At 42.8% G+C, this 18,740-nt stretch overlaps 1 protein-coding gene across 7 annotated transcripts in view; it reads left to right on the top strand.

Moving 5' to 3' along the window:
* Positions 1-18,740, top strand: part of TIAM1 (TIAM Rac1 associated GEF 1) — a 293,585-nt gene that overhangs the window by 224,322 nt on the left and 50,523 nt on the right. For all 7 annotated transcript variants that reach the window (XM_003895546.4, XM_009202373.4, XM_017956476.3 and 4 more), the window contains 2 exons: positions 1,559-1,645; positions 5,492-5,716. In XM_003895546.4, the coding sequence (XP_003895595.2) occupies positions 1,559-1,645; positions 5,492-5,716 (312 nt within the window). The remainder of the gene's footprint in view (positions 1-1,558; positions 1,646-5,491; positions 5,717-18,740) is intronic.

Genomic DNA, 18,740 nt, shown 5'->3' with positions numbered 1-18,740 from the left:
TATGATCACACCACTGCATTCCAGCCTAGGGGACAGAGCAAGACCTTGTCTCTTTAAAAAAAAAAAGGTCTCATTGTAATAGAATGGTGGCATTTCAGAAAGGAAATTCCGATATTTAGATGAGTCCTATTCATTCTTTCCGATGACATAGCCCTTGATTCTCTCTGTCCTAACAGATTTTTAAAGAAATTTTCTACTACAATGCAGATAAATACACCTGTGTTAAGGCTTATGTAACTTAAATGATTCTTGTGTAAAAATATTTTGATTTCAGCAGGGCTTCTTGACCCTTAATCTGAAAGTTAGAAGTTGCTGAAAGAAGAGAATTTAAAATAAGAGAATGAAATGACTTTGGAGAGTCTTTAGGGGTGGCCCTGTGCCGTTCCCTATCTGAGGGTGTTATGGTACTTGAGAGGGTGATGGCAATTAGCACTTTTGCCGATATGAGGTAATCCATTTCCTGGTCCTATAAACTAAACAAAAAGCCATGTGTTCATCATGACATGGCCTCAAAAGGCTCAATGACTCCCTGGGACCCAGTCTTGTAATTCTGTTTTGCTGTTTGCCTGTTTGTTTGTTTGTTTGTTTGTTTTTCAACCACTGCTTTCCCCTCAGCATTAAGACAGCTATCTATATTATGGGATGATTTTTCTTCCAGAGCTGAAATTATTGCAGATATATACAATGACGTGTGTTCCCATTGTCCTTTGTAGAAATATCTGCAAAGGTATTTCTTTCCTTTAGCAAAATAGGTATTCATTGTGGACAGTGACGTAATTGATTAGGGAAGAATTTTACATGAGGCGGTCTGGAAACAGGAGTGACCAGGACCCGTAACCTTAGAGTTTTGAGTACCTAACATCCTCAAGCCACATAGAATACCTGGGCCTCACTCTGCTTTCCTCTCTGAAGGATGAAGCAGAGCCCAAGGTTAATTAGCAAATTGGCTTTGAGCTCTGGAAGTCCAGAGAAGTATAAGATAATCTTCTGATCCGATACTGCTAGAGTGTGAAATCAGGTACAGTTTCTGTAATGTGTTACTCATATTACAGATTCGTAATGTGAGTTGCATCTTGCTCCTGTTTGCACAATTGTATTAAATGAAACCATTGTCCATATAGTCATACACGTGGATGAACACACACCCTCCAACAGTACAGTTGTAATATATTCTAGGACATAGATTGGATGAAAAATGTCTGAGGACTCTTGAGGTAAGCTAATCTTTCTGTTTTCTGCTTTGGAGGAGAGTATGGAAAAGAAAACAATGATGGCGTTTACCAGGAAGCAAGATTAAACAAAATAATTTGCTTTCCTTTGAGTTGATTGGTAGGTAATATGAAGATAGACATACCTAGTAATCTCTGTTTTTACAAGTAGTGACTTCCAGAGTGATCTAAAAAGAAACCTTTTCTGCTTTGTAAAGCAAGAAAAAACAACCATTCCAAACTCTAATGACAAACATGAAACTTACCTAGTTCACAGCAGGCACTTCCTGTTGTTTGCTAAACATTCAGAAGGTGTGAGCCCTGCCATTCTGCCTTTCTGTGTTTCACAGGGTTTTTACTTTCTTCTGTGGAAGAAGATGGTATTCGAAGGCTGTACGTGAATAGTGTGAAGGAAACCGGTTTAGCTTCCAAGAAAGGTAAGTCAATGAAGGGCTGGTCTGTCCATCTTAAATGCCCTTTGGGGCTTCTCTAGTTTTTGAATGAGAAAGACTTGCCCAAAGGATTCATTTGTGAAAAGTATTTGAACATTTTCTCATTGAAAACCCTTCCAGGGAATGTGCATTTTATTCCATTAACTGAAGTGTACCAGAAAGCTCATATTCTTGAACTTTTTTTTTTTCTTTTTTTAATTTTTAGAGACAAAGTCTTGCTGTGTCACCCAGGCTGGAGTCCAGTAGCGCAATCATAGGTCACTGCAGCCTTGAAATCCTGGGCTCAAGCCGTCCTCTCACCTCAGCCTCCCGAGTCGCTAAGAGAGTACAGGTGCATGCCACCACACCTGACTGATTTATTTACTTGCGTATTTTTCAGAGTCAGGAGTCTTGCTGTGTTCCCCAGGCTGTTCTTGAGCTTCTGGCCTCAAGCAATCCTCCTGTCTCAGCCTCTCAAATCACACATTTTTGGATTTTAAATCTGATGGAGCCCGTTTCCATGGGGCTGGTGGGAAATCCCATTCTCATCATGTGGTCGTCCTTCTCCATCTTCTAGGATGGTGTGGGGTTCCTGGGGGGATTCTTCTTGGAGCAGAGCATGGGGGAAGAGCCCTCTGTACTTTGGTCCACACTGGTCAAAGCTGGCATTGGCCATTACCTGAGCCTGCAGAGCTCTTTCAAACCAGATGTTCTGTTGCTCCCATTCGTAGAAGAATCTGCAGAAGTTGAGAACCTAGGGATTTGGGATCCAGCCTCCCTCCCCTTCTAGACAGCACTTCCCTGCTACATCCTGCCTGTTTCATTTCAGCCCTTCCATGGCCCATAATGCATTTGGGCTACTTGGCGAACCCCAGCTCTCCATCCTGGAAAGTCTTTGCAACCTAGATGATTTGCTCACAGTGCTAATTTCTTAGAGCTACTGTAATAAACTACTGTAATAAACTACTGGGTGGCTTAAAATAACAGAAATTTATCCTCTCACAGTTTAGGAGGCCAGAAGTCTGAAATTAAGGTATTGGCAAGATTGATTCCTCTGGAGCCTCTGAGGGAAGAATGGCTTCATGCCTCCTTCTGGTTTCTGGCGTGAAAGCAGCGCTTGGCATTCTGTGGCTTATGGCTGTATCACTTCAATCTCTGCCTGAAGTCACATGGCTTCTGCCCTGTCTCTGTGTCATTAACATGGCCTTTTTATAATAACACCAGTCATTGGATTTAGGACCTACTCTAAATCATTATGAGTTGATTGTAACTTTCATGTATATTATATAATTATAATGATACTATAATTATATAATTATGATTATAATTATTACATAATTATTATCTTGATATATGATATATATAAAAAATATGATATATGATATTAACTTATATAAATATATAATATATAATCATTAACATAATTATACTATATTATATAATTATATAACAATTATATATAAGTATAATTGTTTATGTAATTGTTATATAATTATGATGTGTAATTATTACATAATTACAATGATTATATTATTATAATTTCATCTGTAATATCTGTCTATCCCTATTTCCAAAGAAGGTTGTATTCTGACATTCTAGGTGGACATGAATGTGGGGGGACACTCTGTTGGACCCACTATACTAACTGTAAATAAATGGGACAGGTAAGTAGGGCTGGAAATCCACCTTTGTTTCTTCTTGCTATGGGATTTGTAGTTTCATCCAAGCAGTGGCAAAATAATACGTGTTGAATCTCAGAGATCAACACATCCAGGTCAACTGTGCTTAGATGTACTTACCTTGCATCTGTTGTGTTAACCACTGCTGAATGGAGCAGAAAAGGGAAATTGAGTGTTGGTCTTCGCCACCGCTTTTTTTTTTGTCCTAGTTCAGCTGGGTTCTGGGTAGTTCATGGCTAGCTTTGCAGAGCTACCTGTGCAGGTTATATTGACCTGTCCTGTCAACACTGGAGAAGCGCAACCGCAGACTTGGCTCTGCATGGAAAAGCAAAGGTGTGACGAGTGGGAAGTCAAGTCAGAATAATGTATCTGCTGCAGACTGTCATGGAGGAGCATTTTCCTTCTTTTTCCTTCCATACTTTCTAGGCCATAGGCAGCCTGGGGCCAGAGTTTGACACAGTCACTGAGCTGTATCTCAGCAAAGAGCAGAGATGACAGGATTTCTTCCCCTTCAAGCCCAAAGACTGATTTTTATCTCTTTCAGCACAATGAGTGTGCCGGTTTGCGTGGCACGGGGGTGGGGAATCTGCCGCCCTGGTTTCAGTCACATCCTGTTTTAGTTCTTTGAATCTGAGAACCCTGGTGTTAAATGAAGATGAACTGTCATCTGTACCAACCCCCTTGCTCTGTCCTCAACAGATGCAGGAGTGATGTCCATTCTGTCCTTCTGGTCCACAAACACGATCCCAACACCCGGCGTGTCTAGAAAGATATTGCGGGTATTTTATGTTAAATTTAGCTGTGAATTGGCCGGGCACGGTGGCTCACACCTGTAATCCCAGCACTTTGGGAGGCCGAGGCGGGTGGATCGCCTGAGGTGAGGAGTTCCAGACTAGCCTGGCTAACATGGTGAAACCCTGTCCCTACTGAAAATACAAAAAATAGCCAGGCGTGGTGGTGAGTGCCTGTAATCCCAGCTACTCTGGACGCTGAGGCAGGAGAATCGCTTGAACCCAGGAGGCAGAGGTTGCAGTGAGCCAAGATCGCACCACTGCCCTCCAGCCTGGGCAACAGAGTGAGACTCTGTCTCAAAAAAACAAACAAACAAACAAACTGATTTCAGATATTTTAGAAACCTGAATAAGGATGTCCAGGGCGTGTGACTCTGTGAAGCTGGGAAGTGAGAACTTCTTTGTAGGGTCATTTTCTGCAGAATCTGAGTGGCATGCTCGAGGACCTGGGAGGCTTTTCATTCCTGCAATTTGTCATTTGTCTTTGCCTGCCCCTCACTCACTCCGTTTTTCAAGTTGGTTTTTCCATATTGGTATATAAAATTAGAAATTGGGCTCCTTTTTTCTTCCTAGCTGAAAGGATTATTTTATTTTCTTTCATGTTCTTTCCAACCTCTCCCTTTCTCAGGCTGCTGGAATGTTTCTTCCAGTGCCGGTTTGAACTGCACCTCGGTGTCTCAACTTCCTGTTCTTCTAGGTTGGGCTTGCTCATGGTCATTCCCTTGGGTCACAAACTTTGGCAGTTCCCCTAGCTGATCCTTTGGGGATCTGCTGAAAGAGATTCATCCCAAGGTTCTGATGTAGTTTGAAAACAAAACAAAAAAGGGCAAAAAGGATTGCATTGGGTTCTTGAAACTGTCATCTCTTAAGTGTATTTGGAATGAGACATCCTTACTTCTGTCCTCATAGCCAGAGTGAACACCCTGCATTTTGGTTCCATGGAAATAATCAATAGGTATTAACTGGCTGTGACTTGAGTGTGCACTGAGGCATGAACATGCACAAAACACAGATGGCAGTCATCAGAGAGCACTGTCATTCCACCCTCGCCCCACCCCAAAAGTGTAGGAAGATAGCCTGAATTAATTAACATTTGTGAGAAATTGGCAGATGCTTGGAACACTTAGATTAACGAAGGAGTAAGTTTGTTTGCTTGATGTATGAAGGACCGGCTAGGCATGTTGTCACCTGCAAATCTAGAACCTTCAGAATCTGAGGCCCTTGTCCTTTCCTCAGGATCACTTCTGAGCACCGCAGCCTGTCTGCAGCAGCACCTGGGGCTGTGAGACCCACAGCAGGTGTGCCCTGTATAGCGGAGCTCCTAAGCTGTCGTGTTCTGATTATGTGTGTGAAATTAAAAATTTTCCATCATGCGTTGGCAGGTCTGAAAGCAGGAGATGAGATTCTTGAGATCAATAATCGTGCTGCTGACGCCCTGAACTCTTCTATGCTCAAAGATTTCCTCTCACAGCCCTCGCTGGGCCTCCTGGTGAGGACCTACCCCGAGCTAGAGGAAGGAGTGGAGCTGCTGGAAAGCCCTCCCCACCGAGTGGACGGCCCTGCGGACCTCGGCGAGAGCCCCCTCGCCTTTCTCACCAGCAACCCAGGTATGACTGTGCAGGGTGCTGGGAGTGAGTCTGAACTCCGTTCTGCCACGACCCGGGGGGTTTATCACGCAGCGTGTGTGTTTCAGTGAGTGCCTCTGTCTGGCAGGTGGTATAAAATGTGTACACAAGATGTGCTGGTGACTGGCCCTGCATTTCCTGTTGAAATTTCAAAGGCAGAGGGATCTTTATTTTCTCATAGACCTGTTTTGCTACAAATCCACCTGTCACCCATGGGCAGCTTTATAGTGCTTCTGCTGTTTCTCATTTTGGAGAAAGGTGAATGTTTAGAGGCCTTTGGCTGTGGATAGAGATACGGAGGCACAGAAGTGTTGGGAATTGGGCCACGTGTGGTGGCTCGCACCTGTAATCCCAGCACTTGGGAGGCGGAAGTGGGAGGATAACTTGTGGTCAGGAGTTTGAGACCAGCCTGGGCAACATAACGAGACTCTATCTGTATGGGAAAAAAAAAAAAAATGAGCTGGACACAGTGGAGAGCACCTGTAGTTCCAGCTCCTTGGGAGGCTGAGTCAGGAGGATTGCTTAAGCCCAGGAGTTTGAGGCTACAGTAAGCTGTGATTGCACCACTGCATTCCAGCCTGGGAGACAGAGGCCTGTCTCTTAAAAAAAAAAAAAAAAAAAAAAAAGAAGTGCTGGGAATCACATAAGATGCTGAGACTAAGTCCTACCTTCTCTGTCATCATCTTCCAAACCACCCAGCCCTGCTTTCCTACTGTCTGAGAGAAGGACGTGAGTTGAGATGCTGAGAGGCCCGGAGTGGAAATGTGTGCAGAGCTCTTGTTTGCTCTGTCTTTTGGACTTCTTTACCCTGAAGGCTGAACCTGAGCCCATCAGTGACCCCCCTGCCCTGCCCTTCCTTCCTCACCCCCTCCTTCTGGCAACCTGTGCTCATTCTACTAGAAGCAGTGTGAGTGCCACCTGCCTTTCGAAGTCTTCCTGTGACCCCACAGAGTTAGCTCTGTCCTCTGGGCCCCCACGACCCTGCACGTTTGACTTCCATGTGGGCTCTCATTAGATCATGCGATTCTTACTTGCTTGTGTCTCTCTTTTTGCCTAAATGTGTTTCCTGAGACTGGATTTATATTCCTCATTTTCGTCTTCCTGGCTCTTTACGTGTGGTTCACTACGTGGGTGGCCCCGTCTTGTTCAGCAAGAGAGTGAGTGGATGATGGAACAGATGAGCAGCATAGATTGCTATCGTTTATTTCTCCATGACTGGGTTCTAGGGTTTGGGTTGATTTAGTAAGTTGGGGTTTTGTCATTATTTTCTCTTTTCAAAGCTTGGGATAAAAAAAAAGAGGGTTCCGTTCAGAATCTGAAATGGAAGCCTCTTGGGTCCTTGGATATTCTTGCCCTGCTATTGTTTTTCAAATCGTTTTCTGAAGCTCGGCTTGCTGAGGAAGCAGGAGCCCTCATTCTTTTGTTCATTGACTCCTTGGAATATTTTGACAAGTTGAAGCTTCAGAAAATTGATTGCCCTCAGTTACAGTTGACTTCCTTGACTCATTATGTTATTGTGGTCCCCACATTTCAATCACGTTTTGGAAAAGTGACTCCAGTGAGTTGTGTACCCTTAATAAAGGAGAATGAAGACCATAAAGGCTGTTGTTTCATGTGACCACAAGATGGCAGGCTCGACCCCATCAAACGGTTCACAGATACAGTTGTTTCTGGAATATGACTTTGAATGAGACATGTTATGTTAGATTAGATTATTTAAAGGATTTTATAAGCTTGCACACCTACGTGGTATAAGCAACAGTGTGTACCCAATTTTCTTTGGATATTTTTCTTCTGTCTGAGCCCTTCTTCTGCGTTACAGATACGGGGAAAAAAAAAAAAAAAACAGGTTGGTAAACTACAACCCACAGGCTAAAAGCAGCCCACCACCTATTTTTGTAAATAAAGTTTTATTGGAACACAGTCATGCCATTTATTTACACCTTGTCTCTGGCTGCTTTCTCTCTGCAATGGCAGAGTTGAGTAGTTAGTAGTTGTGACAAGGACTTAGAGTCTGCAGAGCCAAAACTATTTACTCTATGGCCCTTTACACATAAAACTTGCTGTCCCCTAATGTATAGTATGACTGAGATTGCTCACAATTTGTTTTTTTTAAGGATAGCCACTGTTAATGTGTTGGTCTATTTCTTTCTTCTTTTTTAAAAAAAAAATCTGTGTATGCATATGTATATGTACATGTGTTTGCTTAAAAATCTATTAAAATACATTTAATAGAGTTTAAAATGCATTGAACAAATCTTTACATGCATTTAAAAGATTTTTAAAATGCATTTTATATATATCTATTTCAGAAATATCTGCGTATTTCTGTGTGTACAGTTGCTGTCTGGTCTTTTGTGTGGTGGAATTTTAAACAACTAGACTAGTTGTTTAAACACTAGACACAACTAGTGTTACCTCCTTCAGACCACTCACCTTTGGAGGCTGTGCACTAAATCCATGGACCCTGCCATTATTTTGAAACACATTAAAACTACAATTTTGGGATCATCTTTGGAAGGTTTATTATTATGTTTTTTTCAATTAAATGGCCATAACTCGGAACTATTTTTTAAGTATTTATTTACTATGTGCCAGGCATGGAGCTGAAAGTATGATAATAAGTATGACTCAATTTTGTGCTCCAATTTATGTTTTAGTGTAGTTTTTTTGTTTTTTCATTGCTTTATCTTTGTGGTTTTTTTTTTTTTTTTTTTTTTTGTAACGGAGTTTCGCTCTTGTTCCCACGGCTGGAGTGCAATGGCACCATCTTGGCTCACTGCAACCTCCGCCTCCTGGGTTCAAGCGATTCTCCTGCCTCAGCCTCTTGAGTAGCTGGGATTACAGGCACCTGCCACCTCGCCTGGCTAATTTTTGTATTTTTAGTAGAGACGGGGTTTCACCATGTTGGTTAGGCTGGTCTCGAACTCCTGACCTCAGGTGATCTGCCCGCCTCGGCCTCCCAAAGTGCTGGGATTACAGGCATGAGCCTGCACCCGGCCACATTGCTTTATCTCTTGAAATCTTGCAATTTTACAATCATCAAAAATCCTTCAGGCTAGGCATTAGGATTAGGGTTAGGGTAATCCCAGCCCTTTGGGAGGCCAGGGCAGGCGGATCACCTGAGGTCGGGAGTTCGAGACCAGCCTGACCAACATGGAGAAAATCCGTCTCTACTAAAAATACAAAATTAGCCGGGCGTGGTGGCACATGCCTGTAATCTCAGCTACTAGGGAGGCTGAGGCAGGAGAATTGCTTGAACCCAGGAGGCAGAGGTTGCAGTGAGCCGAGATGGTGCCATTGCACTCCAGCCTGGGCAACAAGAGTGAAACTCTGTCTAAAAAAATAAAAAAATTCCTTCAGAACAGAGTCTGCTTTGTCAAGTTAGGTAATCAGACTGAGTCAAGAATAAAGCATGAAAGTAAAGCCACTGTATTGTTTGGAGTTTTATTTTATTTATTATTTATTTTTGGTAAGATTTCTAAACTGGCTTCAAAATTAGTAAATTTCGGAAGAATTTCTGAATACTCTGGTCAAGTAGCAGCCCAATTGGACCTGCTGGCAGGGAGAAGGCGCTTCAGTTCTCCACCTGGGTCTCTGCCTATCTACCTTCTAATTGCTTCTGCTTTCTAGTCCCCACTTAACAATGGAAGATAAAAGTGGAGGCAAGTAAACAGGATAAAATAACTGAAAGACTGCTCCGTGATGGGGCAGAGATAAGCAGTATCAACAGACAGCTGCAGTTAAAACAGAAAACCACCAAGAAAATTTCGTACAATGGGCAGGCTGGACTACAGCCTTAGCCTAAATTTAGAAGTAACTAAAAATAGGAAACATCCTGAGTGGCAGGTTTGAGGTTTGATGGGAGTAAGTTAAGGTGGATGATCGGTGTCCTTGACAGAGAGCCTTGCTGAGTCTCAGGGACCCTGGGGTCCATGTGAGTGCTGGCTGCTGCCTGGCTGCTGGAGGCTGGTCCTGCAGAGCTCCACGGTCTCACAAACTCAAGTGTGCAGACTTGGCCAGGTCCTCCCCTAAGAACCCTGAGTGAGTATGGGATTAGCTTTCAAAGTTGTATTGTTTCTGAAATGCTTTCTCATAGAGAGGTTTGTTTCTTCTATGTGGAAGCATCACAGCCTAGTGGCTAAGAGTAGGGCCTGGGACCAAGTTCTTTGGAACTTAGTCCATTTCTTTGGAACTCAGTCATTGGCCGGGGGGACAGAGTCTTACTCTGTCACCCAGCCTGGAGTGCAGTGGCAGGATCTTGGCTCACTGCAACCTCTGCCTCCTGGGTTCAACTGATTCTCCTGCCTCAGCCTCCCAAATAGCCAGGATTATAGGCACCCACCACCACGCCCAGGTAAATTTTGTATTTTTAGTAGAGACCGGGTTTCACCATGTTGGCCAGGCTGGTCTCAAACTCCTGGCCTCAGGTGATCCACCCGCCTTACCCTCCGAACGTACTGGGATTGTAGGCATGAGCCACCGTACCCGGCCAGAACTCAGTCCATTTCTGTGTTCATCAGCTTCATGACCTTAACCTGGTCATGTTTAATCCCTCCGTGCCTCAGTGTCCTCACCTATAAAATGGGGATAATGGCACCCTATCATCTCACTGGGCTATTGTGAGGACTAAATGACGCATAAAAGTAAAGCGTTTAGAATATTACCCAGTAAGTGCTCAATAAATGTTCTGTATATGAAGCCATTCCCTTATGGGGCACATGAGGATTCCCTGGCCTATGACCAGAGATTGCTCTTTTTCAGCCTTCTCCCTGCCTTCTATGCTGCCTCAGTCTGCAACAGGTGAATTACCTGATAACTAAGTTTATGAATGACACCCTTTTATGTTTTCCTTTCTCAAGTAGAAAGAAATGAATTCTGAGGTTCCTGGGTCCTTTTTCAGAGCTCATGGAGTCATCTAGTCTGGGATGGGGTCTGCGTCTGCATTTGTTCTGGTGGTTGCTTCTAGCGTCCAGCCCTGCTTGGGAGCCACTGCCTTAGGTCACCAGCTCTTCCTGGTTATTGCTCCCCGCCCTTTTTCTTGTCTTGGTGGAATCATAAGATAATTGGAATTTTACAGTGACATGCAAACCTTCTCTAGTTTCTTGATCACGTTTTGTGATCTGCTTCGCTGAGATTTTTTTGTAATGAAAATTTGTTAGGTGGTCCTGTAGTACATTCTCCATTCTCCCGTTCCTTGGTTTACAAGGGAAGCCTGCTGCATGGGTTGCCACGTTGGCTTAGAAAGCCAGGATCTGCATAAGGAGAGTCTATCCTGAGTGTTCTCTGTAAGACTCAGTTTCCTATCCTTGGCTGTTTGCCATCCCCGAGTTCTAGTTGCAATCTTACTGGAGCTACTTTCATCTGTTTGGGTTTTTTTCAAAGCATTTGTTTTCGTACGTATTGGTAGGAAAAAAAGGGAAGGATGTCTAGGACAAAAAGATAGTTCCTTCAGTGGCTGGTTTTATAAAAAGATCTTAGCAGTGTAGGGGAAGCTAGAATAGGAAGTTGCAGAACTGTATTTGTGTGAGGTTTCAAAAAAGTCTCTCTTATGTTCTTGTGTGATTTATTTTGAATACTGATCTTATCTAGCAATATTAACAATCTGGGCTAGGTAATGCTTTGCTGTGGGGAGCTGTCCTGTGTGTTGATGTTAGACAGTACCCCCGCAAGCCACTACAAGACAATAGTATGCCACCTCCGCAAGTTGTGCCCATCAAACATATTGGCAAAAGGCCACTGGGCAGCAAAATCTCCCCCAGTTGAGAACTACCGGCCTAATTTATTAAAAGGTATAGCTCTATCACCCTGTTAGGAAAATGTTGCAGGGAACATCAGTATAGGAAAGTAAAGCAAATCTAGATGTAAAATAGTTTTTTAAAAAAGTTTTATAGGCCGGGCGCAGTGGCTGACACCTGTAATCCCAGCACTTTGGAAGGCTGAGGCAGGTGGATCACCTAAGGTCAGGAGTTCTAGACCAGCCTGACCAATATGGTGGAACCCCATCTTTACTAAAATTACAAACATTAGCTGGGCGTGGTGGCACACGCCTGTAATCCCAGCTACTTGGGAGGCTGAGGCAGGAGACTCGCTTGAACCTGGAAGGTGGAGGTTGCCATGAGCCGAGATTGTACCACTGCACTCTAGCCTGGGCAATGGAGGGAGACTCCGTCTCAAAAAAAAAAAAAGTTTTATAAAGCATTTGAGAGAATTCCAACACAAATACCCTTTTATGGCCTTGTCTTTCCTTCTTACATCGAGGAGAAAGCAAAGAAAAAATAAATGCAATTATGTAAAAGTAATTATGCAAAACCCCAGCTTTTATGCAAATTATAAGAATCATAGTTCAAGGGACACCATTAGTGTCTTTCCAAAGTTTCAAATGGCTGTTTCTCTCTGTCTCTGGGTTCACGTTCACTTTATTTTTGTGGTACGTACAGCTCTGCTGTGATTGTCCCTAGAATTCCACTTGACCAGTTGGGGCGAAGCACGTGCCTTTGGTTTACCTCAATGAGTAGCCCACAGGATTACATTAAAAGTGCCAGAGGCCAGGTGTTGGTTGTGGCGCACATCTGTAATCCCACCACTTTGGGAGGCTGAGGTGGGAGGATTACTTGAGCTCAGGAGTTTGAGACCAGCTTGGGCAACATAGTGAGACTTTGTCTCTATAAAAATTTAAAAATTAGCCAGGCGTGGTGGTGTGCACCTGTAGTCCCAGCTAATCAGGCAGCTGAGGCAGGAAGATCACTTGAGCACAAAAGGTTGAGGCTGCAGAGATCCTTGATCACACCACTGCACTCCAGCCTGTGAGACAAGCAAGACCCTATCTCTAAAAAAGAAAGTAACAGCCTGGGCACGGTGGCTCATGCCTGTAATCCCAGCACTTTGGGAGGCTGAGGGTGAATCACCTGAGGTCAGGAGTTCAAGACCAGCCTGGCCAACACAGCGAAACCCTGTCTCTACTAAAAGTACAAAAAATTAGCCAGGAGTGGTGGCAGGTGCCTGTAATCCCAGCTACTCAGGAGGCTGAGGTAGGAGAATCGCTTGAACCGGGGAGGCGGAAGTTGCAGTGAGCTGGGATCGCACCATTGCACTCCAGCCCAGGAGACAACAGTGAAACTCTGTCTCAAAAAAAAGAAAAAAAAAAGGTAACAATTTTAAAAATAATAAAAGTTCCAGAGTTCTAAGAGCTGCTTCTTGTTCAAAAAATGGTTATTCCTGCTACTGTGTTGGAGAAAGCCTAGTGCGTGTGGCTAACAGCAGGCCCATGGCATGTTAAAGGCAATTAGGGCCAGCGCTGGAGTTGGAGAGTCAGACCCTTTGATAAACCTCAGGCGTGTCTGTCTGATGCCAAGTGGAAGCCTGTGCTCTGCAGTCCAGACCAATGCCCCTCCTGCAGGAAGTAGATTAAACAGCGTTTGTTGAACAGGAAAGGCCTCTGTGATAGCCGTGAAAGTCGAAGGCACCTTGCTTCAGAGCGAGGAATTGCCAAGCGCTGAGCACGGACAGCCGCTTGGTCTGCGTGGGCGGGACGTGCCTCTGTGCAGTACCCGTGAAGTGTGAGGTTCTATTTTGGTCTGATGTTCCATGGAGATGGCCTGGAGCTCGATTCTGAAAACCAAAGACAGTCAGGCGGCAGGGAGGGGCAGCAAAGGAAGAGGAACTGCACAGATTTCTCTTCCCACAAACAAATATGGTCCAGGGCTTCAGGTTCTCTGAAGTCTCACAGATACCCGGGCAGCACATGGTCCTCTGTTTGTTTGTCGATAACATTTGGAGCCATGCGCGCCTGGTAAACTGTCGGCCTGCTGTGCTTCTTGTCACACAGCACATGGCCTGCTTGGGTGGGCCCTGCTAGGGCCGGGGGCGGGGTAACTTCCAGTGAGATTTGACTGATGACACCGTCAAATCCTGCGTGTGAGAAAAACATGTTTCGGAGACTGAGATGCTCTATTTTGATATTTTTAAAGATTATTAATGTACTTTATATTTGACTTTCACAACAAGCTAACAGGATTAGTAAGTTTTTACGGATTTTTGAATTTCTCTCTCTAGGAAACAAAGACTGAGATTTTGTGACAAGAAGTTATTATTTGTCTACCAAGTTCAAGTTGTAACGTTCCTTTCTCTCTCTTTCTTTCTTTCTCTCTCTCTCTTTTCTCTCTCTATTTTGGTTTATTTTTTAGCTTTGTTGGACGGGTGAGCATTTATGCTGATCTTATTATGGGTGCTTATATGGAATTCTTAAAATCTTACAACAGTAAAATGAGTGAAACGCAAAATAAAATTATATCCTAACGGTTGAGTTCCAGCTAAATATCTTTATAGACAGTGTCTAAGCTTTCTTTTGCCCCCACCCCCAGTCGTTCTTTTTCCATCAGGGATTTAAACTCAGGCATTTAAAAGACTTTTTAAAAGTGTAGTGTTATAATTGTTTCTCTTTGTCAGTGTTTGAATTGGAGGATCTGCTTAAAACACAGTGTTAAGACATCTCACGAGGCCAGAATATTTTTTCTTCCTCCTGTAAGCTTAAGTCTCACATGGACTTGAACGAAGCCAAAGTAGATGTGTCTAATCTGGGTAAACGAAAGGTAAATCTCAACGTAAACTTACACTAATATGTTTGTACTTTCCCAAATCTCCTCGTTGTCTGTCCTGCTAATGGTGTGTGGGAGGTACTGATTGCAAACATTTTCACAGTAACAAAAATATTATTAATGGAAGTAACTTAAAAGGCAAAGCATTGATTTTACCTGTTCACAACAATGAATTTTATTTACAGCATTACCACAGGTTTTTTTTTTTTCTTTCAAGTAGAATTGGGGTTTCACTCTGTCACCCAGGCTGGAGTGCAGTATCACAATCATGGTTCACTGCAGCCTTGAACTCCTGGACTCAAGCGATCCTACTTCTCTAGCCTTTCAGGAGTTTGGGATTACAGTTGGGAGCCACTGCGCCCGGCCCTATGGAGGCTTTTGACTTGGCCTATGGACCCTGTCTGAGAGGGTCCGCAGTCCTGCTCTGGGCTTCTTCATTCCCTGAGGCTTTGTCTCTCTAGATTGAGCCCTCTTCCCTCTCCCCTGCGCCTCTGCTGCATGCCTGGCCATGTGCTCGGTACCGAAATATGGACGGGCATTCTGCTTGCTCTGGCTGCTTCTTTGGCCACTGCCAAGCCTTATCTTCAGTCTTCTCTCTCTGACTGGTAGCAGAGCTGTCGTGCATTGTTTCCTGGTAAGTAGGTGGGGACGGGAATGTCCAGAACAAAGAAGATAATTCCTTCAATTTCTATCATTAGGGGAAAGCCTCTTGCCTACTACTGTTGTGAGTAGTACAGAGGAAGCTAGAATAGGAAGTGGCTAAATTCTGTTTGTATGGGATTTAAAAAAAAAACAAAAAACAAAAAACAAAAAAACCAAAAGTTGACAATGGTGGTGTCTACACTTCTTAAGCTGGGAGTGTTTAGAGAAGGCCCTAAAGTATGGGAGTCAGAACAATGGCCTTTCCCACTTGAATTCCTTCTTCCTGCCATGCTGGTGTCTCTCCTCAGCTTCCTTGAGGTGTACCACAGTCAACTCCTGCGTTTCTGGCTTTCTTGTATCATGCAATTCCCCCTAATCACTTACTGGTTATCTCCTACCACGCAGCAAACTTGCTCACTGTTCTGTGGCTCAGCAGTTTGGGCTGGGCTCAGCTGGTTGGTTGTTCTGCTGATCTTCCCTGGAGTCACTCATGTGGCTCTGTGATCCAGTGGCTTGACTGGGGCTGGAGGGTTTAAGATGGCCTAACTCACTCCCACGTGTGGTGATTAGACAGCTGGGCCACCTTTGCTTGGGGTCTCTCATTGGAGGCTAGCTTGAGATTTCTTTGTATGGTGGGCTCAGAGTTACCAGCAGGGCAAGATCAGAGACTGCAAAGTCACTTGAGGCCTTGGCTCATAATTAACATATTATCTCTTAAGTTGCATTCTGTTGGTCAAAGCAAATCACAACACCAGCCCAAATTCATGGAATGGCAAAATAGACACAAAAGCCTGTGCTTAAAGAGATGAAATAAATAATCACTGTCATCTTTGCAAATGATCTGCTGCAAACTGCATTGCCTATTCTAATTCATTTTATTCAGTTAAGGGTAGAAAACATGACATACGGGGATAAAAAAAATATATGCTTTAGAATCAGATACACCTCCAGTTATTGATTTGTAGGAGTTCTTTTATATTTTAGATGTTAATATTTTGCTAGTTATATGTATTGAAGATAACTTTTTTAGTCTGTAACATGTCTTCTTGTATTTATGGTGCCTTTTTACAAACAAAAGTGTTTAATTTCAGCAAAATCTGAATTTTCAATCTTACATGGTTTGTACTCTTTATATCTTGTTTAAGAAATCTCTCTCTCTCCTGAAGTAATAAACACTGTCTTCTATATTTTCTTCTAAAAGATTTACAGTTTGGGCTATTCACATACTGATTTATATCTCTGGTACTGATTTTTGTCAATGGTGTGAGTTGGGATCCAATGTTATGTTTCTTCATATGGCTACTGTCCTAGCATCATTTATCAAATATTCTATTCCTTTCTCACTGGTCTGCAATGGCACAACTGCTGTATTTCACATTTCCATATACAGATGGCCCCCACTTTTTTTTGTTTGTTTTTGAGATGGCATTTCACTCTGCTGCCCAGGCTGGAGTGCAGTGGCACAGTCTCAGTTCACTGTAACCTCCGTCTCCTGGGTTCAAGTGATTCTCCTGCCTCAGCCTCCTGAGTGGCTGGGATTATAGGTGTGTGCCACTACACCTGGCGAATTTTTGTATTTTTATTGGAGATGGGGTTTCACCATGTTGGTCAGGCTGGTCTCGAACTCCTGACCTCACGATCCGCCTGCCTCGGCCTCCCAAAGTGCTGGGATTACAGGTGTGAACCACCATGCCTGGCCAGATGGTCTCCAATGTATGATGATTTGACTTAATGATTTTTTGACTTTGTGATGGGTTTATTGGGGCATAACCCCATCATAAGTTGAGGAACCTCTGCATGGGATAGAGGCACTGTTTCTGAGCTCTCTGTTCTGTTAGCCTGTTCTGCACTGCTTTAGATTACTGTAATTTTGTAATATGTTTTGAGATCTGGTAGGTAAAATCCCCTAATCTTGTTTTTCTTTTTTAAAACTGTCTTTAGTGTTATTGGCCTTTTTTTCTTTCATAAAATATTTAGTTCCAAGAAGAATGTTGCCATTGTGGTCTGCATCCATGCAGATTCTTTGGTATTGCTTAAAACTTATACTGTGGCCTGATATGTGGCCAATTTGCATAAATTGCTAATTTTTATGGAAAATGTATATTCACCAATTTCTTGGGTATAGGTTTGAAACGCATTCATGGATCAAGCTGTATAATTACTGATGTTTACGTATTCAGTATCCTGACTAATCGATTGTATCTGACATTTTTGAAACTTTCTTTATGTTTGCCTAATACAGTTTTCCAACCTTTTAATCTTCTGTGTCTTTTATGTTTAAGTCTGTCACTTCCATACAGCATGCCGCTGGGGCTTTGTTTTGCACTGTTTTTTTCTATAATCTAAACATGAAATTTAAGTATTATGTTAGGCTGTCTTACATTTGTTTAGAATATCTACATATTTTTATTTGTTTCTATTATCTTGTTTTGCTCAATTTGTCTCACTTGTTTTTCTTTTCCTTTCCTGTCCTCTTCCAGGTTGCATTGATAAATTCTGCTTTCTCCTTTCAACCTATATAATCTATTTCTGTTCTTTTAGTGGTTGATCTTAAAATTTTAACATGAGTATTAACAGAAACCAAAGTTAGTGTTTCTAGTTCCCTCTTGCATAAAATTATGAAATGGCTTTAAATATAATCATTTCCACCATTGTTTTAGTTGCAGTTTGTATTTTTTTTTTTTTTGCCCCCAAGTACCTTTTTTGGGGAGTTGGGGGGGAGTTGTCGTATATACTAAGACTTATCTGTGTGTGTATCAGCTGTTTATCATTTTCACTTGTGTACCAGATCTTTCTTTCCTCACCTGAAAGTACATCCTTTAGAGAACTTTTTCAGTGAGTTTCTGTTCTTGGTAAACTTTCTCATTCTTTGTTTCTCAAAAGTCTTTATTAAAGTCTCTTTCTTGGGTAATATTTTAGCTGAAAATGCAATTCCATTTTGATAGTTTTAACATTTGAAGATTTCTTTAGGAGCTCTAGTAAGGTAATGTCTTCAGATAGATGTTCTAGTCTTTTCTCATTTCATCAATTTACGTCTCATCTATTGAGTATTTCCTTTCATTGGTTATAGTTTCTATTTCTAAAATTTCTATTAATTTACTTGGTGTTTTTTGAAATTATCTCTTTCTTCTTCTGTTCTATTATTATTATTTTTGAGATGGAGTCTCACTCTGTCTCCCAGGCTGGAGTGCAGTGGTGCAGTCTTGACTCACTGCAACCTCTGCCTTCCGGGTTCAAGCGATTCTCCTGCCTCAGCCTCCCAAGTAGCTGGGATTACAGGCACGTGCCACCACCCCCGGCTAATTTTTGTATTTTTAGTAGAGATGACATTTTCACCATGTTGGCCAGACTGGTCTTGAACTCCTGACCTCAGATGATCCGCCTGCCTCAGCCTCCCAAAAGTGCTGGGATTACAGGCATGAGCCACCGTGTCCGGCCCCCTTTCTTCTTCTTTTGAAAAAGTATTTTAAGCATACTTACTTGATATTCTACATCTGATCATTGCGGTATCATTCCTTGGGGGTCTGATTTTGTCCATTACTGTGTCTGTTGCTTCTTGCTCGTAGTGATGCGTTGCCTGTTGTGTTTTATAATATGGGATTACGGGTCCTTGTTTGACCAAGCTCTATCTCTGGGTATTATGATATCATCATTAAGGGTGAAATCTTCCAGAGTAGATTTGTTTTTGCTCCTACCAGATGCCTTGGAATGCAAACACATGAAGTCAGTCCTATGACTAGAATCTCAGGGAACAGGCCAAGCCCTGT

Source organism: Papio anubis, chromosome 4, assembly GCF_008728515.1.
Source record: "Papio anubis isolate 15944 chromosome 4, Panubis1.0, whole genome shotgun sequence".
NCBI classification, from domain to species: domain Eukaryota; kingdom Metazoa; phylum Chordata; class Mammalia; order Primates; family Cercopithecidae; genus Papio; species Papio anubis.
The sequence above is the reverse complement of the archived record's forward strand: the minus strand, read 5'-3'. Positions and strand labels throughout refer to the sequence as shown.